At 34.1% G+C, this 15,454-nt stretch overlaps 1 protein-coding gene across 15 annotated transcripts in view; it reads left to right on the forward strand.

Annotated features, from left to right (window-relative positions):
• Window positions 1-15,454, forward strand: part of QKI (QKI, KH domain containing RNA binding) — a 166,979-nt gene that overhangs the window by 51,858 nt on the left and 99,667 nt on the right. For all 15 annotated transcript variants that reach the window (XR_012032820.1, XR_012032830.1, XM_072830302.1 and 12 more), the window contains one exon: window positions 11,683-11,799. Coding sequence is in view for 13 of the 15 variants with exons in the window: in XM_072830302.1 (XP_072686403.1) it covers window positions 11,683-11,799 (117 nt within the window). In the remaining 2 variants the exon portion in view is untranslated. The remainder of the gene's footprint in view (window positions 1-11,682; window positions 11,800-15,454) is intronic.

Consider the following 15,454-nt stretch of genomic DNA (forward strand, 5'->3'; position numbering starts at 1 on the left):
TGAGTGATTTAGTTTTTTACCATGAGAATGAAAAAAACCACTACACGATTTCTGTGAATGCTTTTAAATTGTATCATCCAACAGTCTGAATAAATACTAGCTTCTTCAATGTGCTTTATATTGTGTGAGGCACTGTGGATAAAAAAAAATAATAAAGAGGATGAGATACTGGTTTCTGGCTTATGGAATGATCTGCAAGAGACATCTGCATTATGGCGTATCATGTGATAAGAGCTGTGAAGCAGATGGGTACATAGTGCTCTGAAATCCTCACTTTGGAGGGGAAAACAAATGTCTCTGGGAATCAGAGAATACAGAAAATTACAGGAGGAGGAACACTTGAGTTCAGTATTGTGTGTTGAGGAGGATTTGACATATTTTGAGGGAAAGGAGGAGAAGGAAAGGTGTTACAGGAAAGAAAACTTGAAAGTACCTGCCATTAAAGAAAAAAGTACATTTTTTTAATAGAATGATGAATTATGTGTCTAAACATAAGGATAACAGCAAAAACAAAAGTTTCAAAAGTAGAGACCTTTTAAGGGGCCTTGTGTATAAGAGTTGGAACTTTACACTGTTAAAAGTTGTATCATAAATGCTTGTATCATCTACTTGTGTCATAAAACTCTTGTTGACTTTCATTGCCTTCATATTTTTATTTTAATTGGTTAAGTAATGTTTGTTTTCTGAAGCACTTGTTATTTAGCTTCTAGAAAAAAATCATCTTATTCCCCTGTTTTTGTTTTGAGTGGTTTCAGCTTCTTTCCCAATTTATCTATACTCAAAGGATGGAGATTTCCTATAATTTAGATTATACAGATTTATATGCTACAAATTTCATGTTTGGTAGTTTCACACACACACTTAAATTTGCTGGTGTAAATGCCTTTTCTTGAATAGCATTGTGCTACTTACTAGCAGATGTTTATAAAGGCCTAATATATGGAAGTTTTTACAAAATGGTTCAGGTAATAGTTATGTAGCATAAGGAGACTTATTGGCCGCTTATCTAGAATTAATATGGAGACAGAAAAGGGATAAGACATTATCTCCCCCCAAAACACAAGACATTTTGATATATTCAATCTGTTTTTTGTTTTTGGGGTGTGTGGATATATGTTTTACAGAATGCTTTCATGATTTTTGCTGAACTTCTGTTATCTCTGGGCAAACCCATGATTAGAATTGATGAATGAGTATACAGTTCTGACATGAATATTGGTTGGTTTCTGCATTTGCATTAATGAATCATAGATGAATGTGAAAATCAAAAACGTGTTGAAACTTCATTTGTTCGTAAATGACAAGAGCAACTTCTTTGCTGTATTGGATAATGGTTTTTGAATATGGAAGAACATTGTGCTATTCACAGTGAATGTAGACACAGCAAACTTCTATATTTAATCTGTATTAATATTTTCTCTTTAACTGCCATAACTCTAGAGCTGATCAGTAAAACAATAAATCAAACAAATTATTATTCTGGTATTTTATTTTATTCTATTCTATTTTAATTATATATTTTTTAAGCAGGGGGAGTGTGCATTGTTGGGGGCATGGTAGAGGAAAAGAATCCCAAACATGCTCCATGCCCACCTCGGAGTCCAACATGTGGCTCAGTCTTACAACCCTGAGATGGTGATTGGAGCTGAAATCAAGAGTGGGATGTTTAACTGACTGAGCCACCCAGATGCCCCTCTTCTGGTATTTTAAAATAAAACCAGTTGTACTGCTAAATAACCATGACTACTTTCATCTTAATGTACTTGCACAATATAGGCTCACTAGTTTTGACTATGTTAGAGTTAGTATATCTTTTGTTATTTGCTAAAAGAAGGACTTCAACAAATATGCATTTGTGTGTGTGTTTCATGCCAACTATGTCACATATGAAGTAATGTAAGATTATAAGGTGTCTGACTATAAAATCACTTCAGGAATACCAGAAACGGTGTTTAAAAAGATTATCAATCTGTTGTACAAAAAACAATCCAAAGAAGCACATGTTCTTTTTAAAATTATTTTTACAAAATTTTAAGCAGAAATTGCTTTTTAACATTTCTTACAAGTGTTTCACTGAAATACTTTTGGAAAGCCATGTTTTACTATTTGTTTTGATAGAATGTCAGAAGGTTTTATCTTTAATTATAGATTTCTTAAAAAGTTAATGGAAAGATTTGCCATTTTACTTTGTATTTTGTCTTTGTGAAAAACATCAATTCTATTTAAAATATGAGCAGCAATTAAGAGCATTAGTTAGACATGATTATTGTTAACCTCTTCTTTAGAAATTAACATGCCACTTGGCAGAAATATAAGTGTTGAGCCACAGAGAAGGTCTGTACTTTAACAGTGGGGTTAATGATTGTTCGTTTGTCTTTTCTCTTCTCTTCTCTTCTCTTCTCTTCTCTTCTCTTCTCTTCTCTTCTCTTCTCTTCTCTTCTCTTCTCTTCTCTCTCTTTTTTCTTCTTTCCCTTTTTTGGCCTTTAAAGTTGCAGTTAACTCAGGCCATTTGAAATGATTTTCTTTGACTGTGTTGTGACATTGTTTTAATTGAATGAAGCTGCAGAACTAGCATGATAAATCAACATGGAATGAATTTTAATGCAAGGCAAACGATATTAACTTGGAAATTGGTTGCAGTAGACAAAGCAGCTGCTATGATTAATTTTTTTTTTTTTTTATTCTCTACTTAACAGCATTTTGAGAAGGATGACCTTGACAGTTTCAATTGTGTTAGAATCCCAGTGGTATGCACTTTCAACACACTTCAGCTCCAGTTTGTTGATTCTTGGGCAGTAGAGATTGTTTCATTTTTTTAGGTTAGGAAAATTTTGTTTTGCAGATTTATTACGTTGCTTGTGACCGGTTTTAAAACATTTTTTATTTAGATAATAATTGTGAGGATTACTTAGTTGTGGTAGAAGTCTATTTAATCTTAACACTGTGGTTCTGGCAGTAAAAGTTTAATAAGTGAAGGAATACGATGTGTCAAAAAGGATCTTTTAAGTGTATGTCACAAAGTGTATGCCAAGCAGTTTGACAAAGAACACAAATCAAAACCAACTAAATATCACTTATTTGAAGCACTAAATTATCTCTGTTTATAATGTATTTTTCTAGACGTTCTTTTCCATATGTGTGTCCAGTACATGAGTTTCCTTGGAAAAGGATATATAGAGCACAGCTATTACTGAGAGAGAAAAGAGATGACAAGGCCGCTTATTTTAAGAAACAGTCAAGGTAACAAATAGAGTAACAGCATCTTCACAGATTTCATGAGAGCAGGGAGAGTTTCTCTTCCTCCTCCTCCTCCTCCTCCTCCTCCTCTTTTTTTTTCTTTTTTATTAAATCCCTAACATCTCTTATACTCTACTACATAACAGACCTTGAATAAATGTTTTAGTGAGTTGAATTTGAAAATGAAAGCCTATTTTCTGTTGTACTAAAAAAATACCCAAACTAAACAAAATGAGGGGAGATGGGATGTGGAGAGTCTTGTTTCTGTTCAGGGGTGGAGGGCAGGGACAGGTGAAGTTTTATAGAATCTGTGACTGTGTAAAAAGGTAGAGTTAGGAAATGGCAAATAAGTAGGAAGAGCCAACATAGGGCCAGGCCTATAGATAGACTTTTTGTGGTATGTACCTTATTTCTCTTCCTCAGACCCTCATTTTGATGTATTTTTACCCCATACTATATGAAGTTACATTATTTCTGGATCTGTTTAGATTAAAAGACAAGCAACAACTTTAAAAATGCCGTGGGCTTCTGTTTTAAGAGATACCAGGGTAATTCAGATCAGCTAGTAAATTTGTAGTTAGTATTTCAGAACAATTCCAGTGAAATAGGACACAAGACGAAGAAGTATTTGCTGAACTCATCAGAGTCCCGGGAAGATCGAGGGCAGATAATCAAGGATATAAGTCTGGGTTTTAGAAACCTTTCATTTGGTATGTTTTCTGAATCTGGAGAAGACCAAACTTTGGGGGACAGAAGTTAGAGTCTATAACCTATCTATGTGGACTCTTCATCCCCAGTCTTTGCTTGGGGGAGAGGGATGCTGATGGGTATGAATTCTGGGAGTAAAAGTGAACCAGAATTTCCCAGGTTCTCACAGACAGTGCATGTCAGCATCAAATTGTTTTAACACACGATATTGGATTGTTAGTAGTAGTAGGTCCCTGGGAAAAGCTGATGCATAGCCTTTTTGGAAGAGGGTAACATCATTTTGGATCTTATGTAATTTCTGAAAGCTATGTATGTAGTAAGTATAGTGTCTGGCACCCAGTAGAAAATAACCCAAATCACAAGAAGATAAGATGACAGTAACAAAAATCTGAAGAAAACAATGAACAACAAAACAAGAACAACTCCACAGGGACTCTAGGTATTAGAATTCTCATACCTAGATTTTCTAAGAGCTATGTTTAGTATGTAGAAGGTGAAAAAAGGACAAGTTAGAGAAATATGGCAGAGAAATGGGAACTGTAAAAGAAAAATTAAACAAAAAAATTCCTTAACTGGAATTAACACGTTTACCAGAAGATTTACAGGAGCATTTGAAGAGAGAATTTGTGAACTTAGAAGGTAGCTTAGAAGAAAATAGCATGGAAAAGCAGAGGGATAGAAAAACTGTGAAAAATGAGAAGAAAACTGTGAGAAAGTCTAATATATGTAATTGTAGTTTTAGGAGAAGAGATAATGGCACAGAAGCAGTGTTTGAGAGGAGTGTGGCTGAGAACTTTCAAACCAAAGCAATAAAGCCATCAGAGGTTTGTGAAACTGAACTGTAAAACAAAAGCCACATCATAGCCACTGGGCACATCATAGTAAAACTTCTGAAAACTAATGTTGAAAAGTTGTAAAAGCGAACAAGAGGGAAAAGATTACCTTCGAACCTACAGTCAAGACTCATAGCTCATTTTTCAGAAATATGACAGAGGAAAACAGACAAAATAAAGGGTCTTTAAGGTGTTGAAAGAAAATAACTGTCAAACAAGAATTCCATACTCATCAAAAATAAGACATTTTCAGATAAGGAAAAACTGAGAGATTACATTACCAGATGTTCACTGAAGGCAATACTTAGGATGTTTTTTAGGATGGATAAAAGTGACATTCTTTGGAAAACTGAAGATACAGAAAGGAATAAAGAGCAATGAAAATGGTAAATGTGTGGGTAAATATAAATGTACATTATTTGTATAGAGTGATAATCTGTTGAGTTAAAAATAGATACAAAATTTTGAAAAACACCTAATGGCATATAAATTGGTTTGGAATAAATGGTGTTAAATAGTCTGGGGTCCTTGCATTTAATAGGAAAGAGGTGAAAGTACAAAATAACATTAGTGCTTGATAATTCAGTGATGCATGTTTAGGATAGACAAGCATGTAACTTTCAGGCTAACAAAAAAAGAAGAAGAAAGGGAGAAAACATGCTCATTTCCATCTGTGTCCCTGACCCCACCCCCACCTCCCACAAGAAGACAAGAAAAAAGTAAAAGGAACATAAAAGAGGTCAGGCAATTAGCACTTTAGTAAAGCTTGTATATATAATCACATACTGTAAATGGGCTCAGTGTTCCAGTTAAAATTCAAAGATTACAAGATTGGTCAAGAAACAGATTCATTTTGTTGCTGTTTAAAGAAATCCTGTTTAAAATATAAGGATAATGAAAGATTAAGCATAATAGGATCACAAAAGACACTTTGAAGAACAAAACAAAAAATCTTTACCTCTATATGAATATCAGTAGGCGAAAAGTATTCCTGGAGAGAGAGTAATTTCATAATGTAAAAGGCTACAAGAATTTTAAATTTGGGGCAGCCTGGGTGGCTCAGCAGTTTAGCGCTGCCTTCATCCCAGGGCCTGATCCTGGAGACCTGGGATCGAGTCCCACGTTGGGCTCCCTGCATGGAGCCTGCTTCTCCCTCTGCCTGTTGTCTGTATCTCTCTCTGTGTGTCTCATGAATAAATAAATAAAATCTTTAAAAAAAAAAAGAATTTTAAATTTGTATATATCAAATAACACAGCCTCTAAACATATAAAGGCAAAGTAGATAGAACTACAAGGAAAAATAGAAAAAAGTTATCATGGAAGAATTTGCTTTTTTTTTTTTTTTTTTTTTTTTTTTTGAGCATCCATGGAATATTTAGAAAAATTGGCCCTATGCTCTGCTGAAAAGTTTGAACAAACCATGCAGGATGGATATTCTGCACACTATGTTTTTTTATTATAATGTAGAATTTAGAAATCAGTAGATGATTAGGAAATCTCCTATGTTTGAAATGAGAAAAACATTTAAATATTCAATAACTATTAAATTATTTGATCTGAATGATAAGGGATATACTGCATATCAAAACTTCGGTTTGCAGATAAAACCAGTTTAGAGGACTACTTAAAGCTTTGAACGTATATATATATTAGAAAAGAAGGTACAGTAAGCTAAGCATCCATTTCAGCAAGCTGAAAAAACATAGCGGATTAAACCCAAAAGAAGTAGAAGGAAGGAAATAATAAAGCTAAGAATAGAACTCTATTAAAGATGAGAAACCACAAAAGGAAGCGAATCATTCTATCAGATGGCTCTTGTGGCATTATAATAAGCTATCCCAACAACTTACGTTAAAACAACCATCATTTATTTAGCTCTTACATCTCTTTGGCAGGCTAGTCCTTTAGATTGCATTCAGCAAAGTAGTTCTTCTGGTCTGCATCTATAGTCAGTCACCTGTAGGTTTTCTAGGGAGCCTCTCCTTTTATGAGTTGTCTGGCTCTTTGCTGAGACATTGATGGTGACTGGATCACTTGTCTTTTTATTCTCCAGTAGGTTAGTCTGAGCTTGTTTGCATGGGAATAATAGAGCTCTAGCAGAGTAAATGCACATAAGACAGATTTAAATTTAGGCTTTTAACACAAATATTCTTCCCACTACTTGTATTGGAAAAGCAAGTCACAGTGCTAGCCCAGATTTGAGGGTTGAGAGGAGCTACGAGTTTACAATGCAGTGGCATACAATGCAGTGGCATCTTTAAGGGGGTAAAGGGTAAGTCCTTCTACCCCAGGCAGTAAAAGTAAAAGCAAAAGTAAATTTTTTGAAAAGACTGGAAATTTTTTTGAAAAGACTGGAAGACTTATAAAGAACAAGGAAGACATAGATAACCAGTCAGAAATGAAAGAGGGGACATCACTACAGATTCTGTAGATACTGCGAAGAAAATTAGACTTAAGCTTTTACATCAACAAATTTAAGAATTTAAACAATACGAATGTATTTCTAGGTAAATACAGGTTGCCAAAAATTGACATTTGAAAGGCTAGAAAACCTGAATTAAAGAACTGAATCTATAATTAAAAACCTTGCACAGAGAAAAACTCTAGGCCCAGGTTGTTTCACCACTGATTTTTTCTATTCAAATTTAAGGAAGAAATAACATGTCTTCTACAAGCCCATCCAGAGAATAGAAAAAGAGAGAATGCATCTCAGCATATCTTGAAGTCAGAATAACCTTGATGCCAAAACCCAAGAAGCATGTAATGAGAAAGGAATATTACAAGCCAATTCCATTTATGCATATAAATTTTTAAAAAAATCATCAAAGTGCTAGCAAACTGAACCTAACAATTTATGAAAAGGGTAATGCATCAAGATCACCTTGAGTTTATTTTAGGAATGTAAGGTTGTTTAACATTTGATAATTGATTATAATCAACTGGTACTAACAAAATTAAGAAAAATAGTATGATTTTCTCAACAGATGGTAAAGAAATGTGATAAATTTAAGCATCCACTCATGATTTAAATAAAAGCCTTTAGCAAACTCAGGAATAGAGGGAAGTACTTAATTTCATAAAGTATACCTACAAAAAGTACAGATTACTTTGAGCTGTAGGGTGAACTGTTGAAAACTTTATTTTTGAAATCTGTAACAAGTGAAGGATGATAGGCTGACTTTGACTTTAACTTCACATGCATTGCCCAGTGCCATATGGTTGGGAAGGCAAAAGGATATGTAACAGTCATTATTTGCGAGTGATAGGTTTGTTTATGTAAGGAATCCAGAAATACTTACAGAAAAATTATGAGAATAATGAAACAGGCTGCTGGTTACAAGGTTTAATACAGAGCAATCAGTTATGTGTTCATGTCCAAGAAACAAATGAAATAAAAAATATATACAATAGCAAAAATGAACTCCCAAATATCTAGGAATAAGTCTAACAAAAATCAGTAAAGTCACAATAAAAAAGCCTTATATATTCTTGATAGAAATTAAAGAAGACCTGGCCAAATGAAGAAATTACACTGTGCTCATGGTTTTGAAGCCTCTGTTGTAATATCTCAATTAAAATTACCACCAGTATTATTTTGGAACTTGACCAACTGGTTTTAAAATCTGTACAGAAACCAAGGGCAGACACACACTCTTGAGTAAGAGCAAGGTGGAATAACTTTGTCCTGCACATCAAGATTTATTATAAAGTTACCATAACTGATCCAGTGTGACATTAAAGCATGGGTAATCAAATAGATGAATGTAATAAAATAGCTCTGAAATAGACCCAAGTATATATAGGTGTTATTTATGACAATAATGGCACCATACAGAAATTGGGAAAGGATAGTTCTTTTTAATAAAATAATGCTAGGACAATGGGGTATCCATGTGAGGGAAAGAGAAAAAGCTGTACCATAACAGACATTAATTCCTGGTACACTGTGGGTAGAAATGTGAAAGAACATTAAAGCTTCTAAAAGTTAATACAGAAAGACATCCTGATGATCTTGAGATGGGGAAAGACCTCACTAACCATGAAGAGAAATAACCTGAGCTACATTAAAATTAATTCAATCTAATTAAATTCAGTTATGTAGCATCATTAAAGAATTAGGAGGGCAAGGGGTGCCTGGGTGGCTCAGTCTGTTAAATGTTTGCCTTTGACTCAGGAGATGATTTTAGGATTGAGTCCAGTGTTGGGCTCCCTGCTCAGCACAGGATCTGCTTCTCCCTGTTCCTCTGCACTCGTGTTCTCTTTCTCTCTCTCAAATAAATAAATAATCTTAAAACAAACAACTAGGCAAGCCACAGCATGGGAAAAGGCATTTGCTACACATGTAACCACAAAGTAGAAATCAATTAAGGAAACACTAAATAACACAATAGAAAAATAGTCTAGAAACTTCAGTTGTGTTTCAAGAAAAGTATAGATCCGAATGGTCAATAAACCTGAAAAAATGATGAACTTTACTAGTAATCAGGAGAATGCTAATTCAGAGATTGAGCAAGTGCACCTGAATGGCTAAAATTAAAAAAACAAAACATTGTTAATAAGTCTGTAAAGGAAGTAGATCAAAAATACTTATTTTCTTCTTTGGGGAATTATGTAACCATTTTTAGGAAATAGTTCAGCGCTATCTACAAAGGAGTTCTTTTTGGATATTATCTTCTTTACGAATAGTCTTTTCCTCAAGGAGCATTTCCTTGGCCTGCTTCTTTATTTTGTACTATTTCTTTCATGTTAGCCTTCTCAAGTCTTTGGTGAACCTGCTTTGTCTATTCATATTTCAGTGTGAAGCGCTGAACATTTGAATTATGAACTGTGTTCATGCACTGGGCTCATCCACTGCAGGCTTCAGTTTGAGGTGATCACCTGAAGTGTCAATTTTGAAAAGGTAGCCAAATGCTGTTTATGGAGGCAAAAACTCAAGCCTGTTACCTACAAGTTAGATCCCTGTTTGTTGGTGTTCTGTATACTGCTTCCACCTTTTCTTTCTGGTTTTCTTCAGAACTCTGAGTATCAAGTTTCTCTGGAGTTCTCTAGAGTAAATTTGCTATGGATCAATATCCCTGTCTATGGACATTCTAAGTTGGGTATTTAGTTGAGGGCCTGAGGTTTCCTAAAGTGAATTTGTAGTGGACTTGGTAGGCTATTAATCGTCCACTATTTGCCAGACCTTGTATTGGACCTTTTATATGTATTGTGCTGTACACACACAGACGAATCAGTACTGCTCTGCCAGAGAGTATCCTTTTCCTTATATAATTCAGGCTTACTTGATGTGACTTTCAAATTCCTAATTATTATTCACTACTGTAGCTTGGATACCAGTTGGGATCTGTGTGCTTTTAGAGTTTTTTAAACACTTAATAATGGTATAGTTCTTGAGTTGATGACAGGGCTTTAGGTTGATTAAAGAGTAGATAAAGTACTGTACACCAAGGAACTAGGCAGGGATAAGGAGTTTCATTTGAATATAAAGGTAAATTTCAGAATTGGGGATCTTGTAGAGCTAGATCAAGCGCTTATAGGATCAGTCTATGAGTCTTGGGATGGAAAAGTTCTATCAGAATCCTCTGAGGAAGAGTACTTTCTCTCCCCATGTAGGTATGTGTTGTATTATTCATCTTTGATTTGCGTATCACCCATAAGATATGGCAGTGTTTGTGAGCAGCTTTAGGGAGGGAAAGTAAAAAGCTGATAGTGTGCAGAAGATTGGAGCAATGCCTTAGCTTCTTAAACTCTTATAGCAGTGAACGTTAACATATTACTTTTATGTAATGTCATACTAATAGTAGGATCAAATGCAAGAAAAAAGTAGGAAGCTATAAAAATAAGAATCGGTACCTGTTTGAATAAATAAAAACCAACATGGCTTTTTGTGGAATTGATGGCAAATAACCATTTTTTGTCTTTTGTGCAGTTGACTGTGAAAGAGGAAGTTTTACTTTTCAGTACTCAGAGTCAGTCTGTGTTTCCCATTGGCCTTTGTACTAGAAGTTTTTATTGAGGCATGGCAGTTATTTATATATTATTTTTATCACTATCCTACTCATGGAAAGAATTAAGGCTCCTTGCAAAACTAGTAGTATAAGTTAAAGTTAGAAATGGAATAAAGAAGGAAGAAAAATAAGGTGCAGACATAAAATTGTGCAAACAGTATATGCTGTCAAGACTGAAATACTTAGTATAGGGTGGAATTCAAATTAGGCCATTGGTGTTATGGCAGCTGACTCAAAACTACAATTCTTGGGGTGCCTGGGTGGCTCAATGGTTGAGCATCTGCCTTTGGCTCAGGTCATGATCCTGGGGTTCTGGGATTGAGTTCTACATTGGGCTCCCTGCAGGGAGCCTACTTCTCCCTCTGCTTATGTCTCTGCCTCTCTTTCTGTATGTCTTATGAATTTATAAATCTTAAAAAACAAAAACAAAACAAAAAAAAAACCCTAAAATTTTCTTTGGAGAAAGTGTTTTCTTAGATAAATGAGACCAGATTTTTCCCCCCAAGAATCTCTTTAAAGAATGCAATTACTAACGAACATAATGAACAATTCCCTGTATGGTGACATTACAGAGTCTTGTAGAAGGGATTTGTTTTGGGTGGCATCTAAGATTTTGTCAAACTCTTTAATATACCATATTCTGGTTTAGATTGCATGTTGATGGACAGTTCAGTATAGTACCTGTTTTTCCTAATTCAGGATTTGTATTAATACATAGGAAACTTCATGCTGAGCAATGTGCTCGTGTAATTATATCCTCAAGCTGGGCTAGAAATTTATAAAGTCTCTAAGATTTATTTAAAAATATTTAACTTGACAAAGTAAAAATACATTTTAAAATGAGAGCTATAAATTCAAGCAAGTGAGTAATATATAGTGACTTTTTTTTCCCCCAGTTTAATTTTGTTGGAAGAATCCTTGGACCTAGAGGACTTACTGCTAAACAACTTGAAGCAGAAACGGGATGTAAAATAATGGTCCGAGGCAAAGGCTCGATGAGGGATAAAAAGAAGGTAAGTCCTTGAACATGGGGGCAAGGCTTGATGTGAATAATTTCCTTGTACTTTTACATTCTAATAATAAAATACCCAGATCTTTAGTGCATAAAGCACTACATATTATTTCATATATGTTCATATTGCATATGTTCATATTATTTTATTATTTCATGAAACTTTTGAACTTTTTAAAGATACTGTCATGATATTTCTTGTTGATTATCATGAGTTTTCATTTAGCTGACACAGGTATCACTCAGTCCATCATGTTAACTTACTTTGGTATTTATAGTTGAGAAACTACCAATTTGGAAACTAGACACACTAATGTTGTATGTATAAAGATGTCATTAAAAGTTTTAAAAATCTAAAATGTTTCTGTGATGAGATTGAAATGAAAGTGATCAAATGAATAACTTTGGCTGTGTGTCAGATCACCTAGAGAGCTATTAAACAGAAAAAGAAAGCTATAACTAGCCATATGATGCTCCTCTTAGATTTCACCAACATTTTGTGTTGATTATAAGTTTATTAGACATTCTACTTTTACGTATATTGTTCCTGTTTTCTTTTTTTTTTAATCTCTCCTGCCACTTTTTATTCTTATTTTTTTATTTTTTACTTTTAAAAGATTTTTATTCATCCATTCATGAAAAACACAGAGAAGCAGGGACATAGGCAGAGGGAGAAGCAGGTTTCCTGTGGGGAGCCCGATGGGGAACTCCATCCAGGGACTATGGGATCACGCCCTGAATCAAAGGTAGATATTCAACCACTGAGCCACCCAGGTGTCCCTTTTCTGCTTGTTTAATTAATGAATATCTAACTACATACTTTAAATACTATTTTTAGGAAGGTTTACTTTGCCTAGTTTCCTGTTGTCCGTGATAGTGTTAGGGAGAATATTTTTGAATGTCTATCTTTGTAAAACAGTGTTTGATTTTTTTTTTTTCAGTATTTGATTTTTTTTTTTAATAAACTTAAAAAAAATTCTACCTATCAATAAAATCACATAGTATTATTATCTTTGACTTATTTCACTTAGCAAATACCTGATAGGTCCATTTCCCCTGAAACTAATGTAACACTGTATAAGAATTATACTTCAATTTAAAAGAAGAAAAACCTAGATTTGATTGCCAAATATTAAATGTACTGTCAGGGAGGGTATTATTTTTTAAATACATTGCCTTGAAAGGGCTATCAAGTAATAGACTTGTGGTCAGCTTATGTTGGAGTGTGTACATTGAAACACTTTGTGGAGCTTATGGAGCAAACCCCAGATCTACAGAGTATTCTGACTTCATCCTGACATAGTTCTTTTCTGACCTTCCACCGCATTTCATTTATACTTTCCCACCACCTGACTGGATTGCAGTCATTTTCTCTTGCAGACAATGACCTTCATAGGTAAAAAGTTGGGTATGGGTGGGGAAGGGGTATTCTCAGTATTGATTATCTTTAAATCCTATTATAACTATACTGTTCTTATCTGCTGAGTTTAAAGATATTTTGAGGCATGTATGGGAGTTCTCCTTCAGCAAATGTAAATTTTGTATTTAAAACAGTTTTTATTAGAGTCTGAAAAGCATTTTCAGATTCATTGAAGCATTTTCTGAATCAGCTGAGTGGCAATCTTACATTGCCGTGCCATTTTGGTTCTCCTGTTTGCACTTAATGGTTGTATTAGCATTGAGCAATGCTATTTAAGAGCCATGGAAAAATGAAATGAAATTGATAATTGATGGACAAATACATCTTTAAGATTAGTATATCCATCAGTTAAACTATAAATCAGTGAAGAAGCATGTTTTTCCCCTCTCCTCAGCCTCTGTTAATTCCGTACTAATGACCCTCCCCTTCTCCGCTCACACACTCCTAGACACCAAGGATTAGCGCTTGGAACTTGTGTAATGAGACATCATGAATTCTGTTTTTGATTGGAGTTGAAATTTTAGCCTGAAGAACATATTCTCCTATCTTTGGCAGAACAAAATAGTTAAGAGTGTGAGCTTTATGACAAGATTATCTAGGTTTGAATCTTGGTTCTGTCACTTAGCAGCTTTCTGATGTTGGACAAATTACTTAATCTCCTTCTGCTGTATAAAAATGGGAGTAGTGATAAGGTGATGGTGAGGATTAAATTAGTTGTAAAACACCTAGGACAGTGTTTTGGATCATAATAAGTGATTGATTAATGTTAATGACTGTTTCTAATAAATTATATCTTTACACTATTATAGTAGTGCCTCTTATTCATATGGGGGGGTGTGCCCCAGTGGGTGCCTTAAAATGGAGATAGTACTGAACCCTATATATACTATGCATTTTCTTGTACATATATACTTCTGATAAAGTTGAATTTATAAATTAGGCACAGTAAGAGATTAACAGCAATAATAAAATAATTATAACAGTATATTGTGATAAAAGTCATATGACTAGTATTTCTCTCATATCATATTATACTTTACCCATCCTTGTAATGATGTGAGATGGTAAAATGCCTACATGATGAGATAAAGTGAGATGAATGATAGAGACTGTGACATTAGGCTACTATTGACCTTCTGATGATGAGTTAGAAGGAGGATCATCTGCTTCCTGACTTAGGTTGACCATGGGTAACTGAAATCACAGAAAGCAAAGCTGCGGATAAGAGGGAATGGTAGTAGATAGTGCATTTTATGTTTAAACTCTTCTGATGCATCAAGATATGGGCGGGAGGACTGCTGTTTTAAGCTTTGGAAATGAGAATACTTCTTTGTTGTTTTGTGCCCTTTGAATATACCATATTCTCATGGTTTTTCTGTTTTGTTTCTCTGTTGCTTGGTGCATCCATAGATCTGTCTTGTCCACATTGTTCTTAACCACAAGGAGAAGCAGTTTATACATTCTGTTTTTAAAATTTTTACTGTTGGCTGCCAAAATAATAACAAAATTACAGATTATTCATAATGCAAGAGTAACAATAAAATACGACACCAAAAAATTTGGCCACAGATTATATTTTTAGTTTTATTAAAATGCTACAGATGAACATACTTTAAGCATATCAAATTAACTTGAATGGGCCTCTTATGTTTGATATTATGGTATATGGAATCTGAACAATTTATGCACATATTTTTAATACCAAGAGTGTCTTCTATAATTTTAATGTAAATCTACACATAATAAATTGTTGACCAAATCATTTTGGTTTATGCTGTAGTTACTCTATTTATTGAGTTTCTAAAAATGTTAATAAAAGTAAAGTCAAATGGAAAGTGCTATCATTTGTTGCTTGGCTTTTATTTGAGAAAGAACTTGGTAAACAGATGGAGACAAAAGTGTAGTATTGATGTAATACATCTTTGTACTAGGCTGATTTAGTGTATTTCAGGTGTTTTAAAGGAAAAACCATTTGACTTTAAGCTTTCTTGCAGAGTTGTCAATTTTTTTAGAAGCTGAGAAAGCTAGAAAATCTTAATTTACTGGTTGCCTAAAATATGGGAAATGCTGTTTGCTGATCTGTATCCTTCCTTAGCCTGGTAAACTCAGTAAGGGAAAGCATGTCTATTTTTTGGAGCATTTCCCTGGTTGATGAGTACCTGCCAGAGTGGGATCTGAAAAATAAATAAATAAATAAATAAATGACTGTTTAGTTAGGTAATTAAGGTATAGATAT

This window comes from Canis lupus, chromosome 1 (genome assembly GCF_048164855.1).
Source record: "Canis lupus baileyi chromosome 1, mCanLup2.hap1, whole genome shotgun sequence".
Classification (NCBI taxonomy): Eukaryota; Metazoa; Chordata; class Mammalia; order Carnivora; family Canidae; genus Canis; species Canis lupus.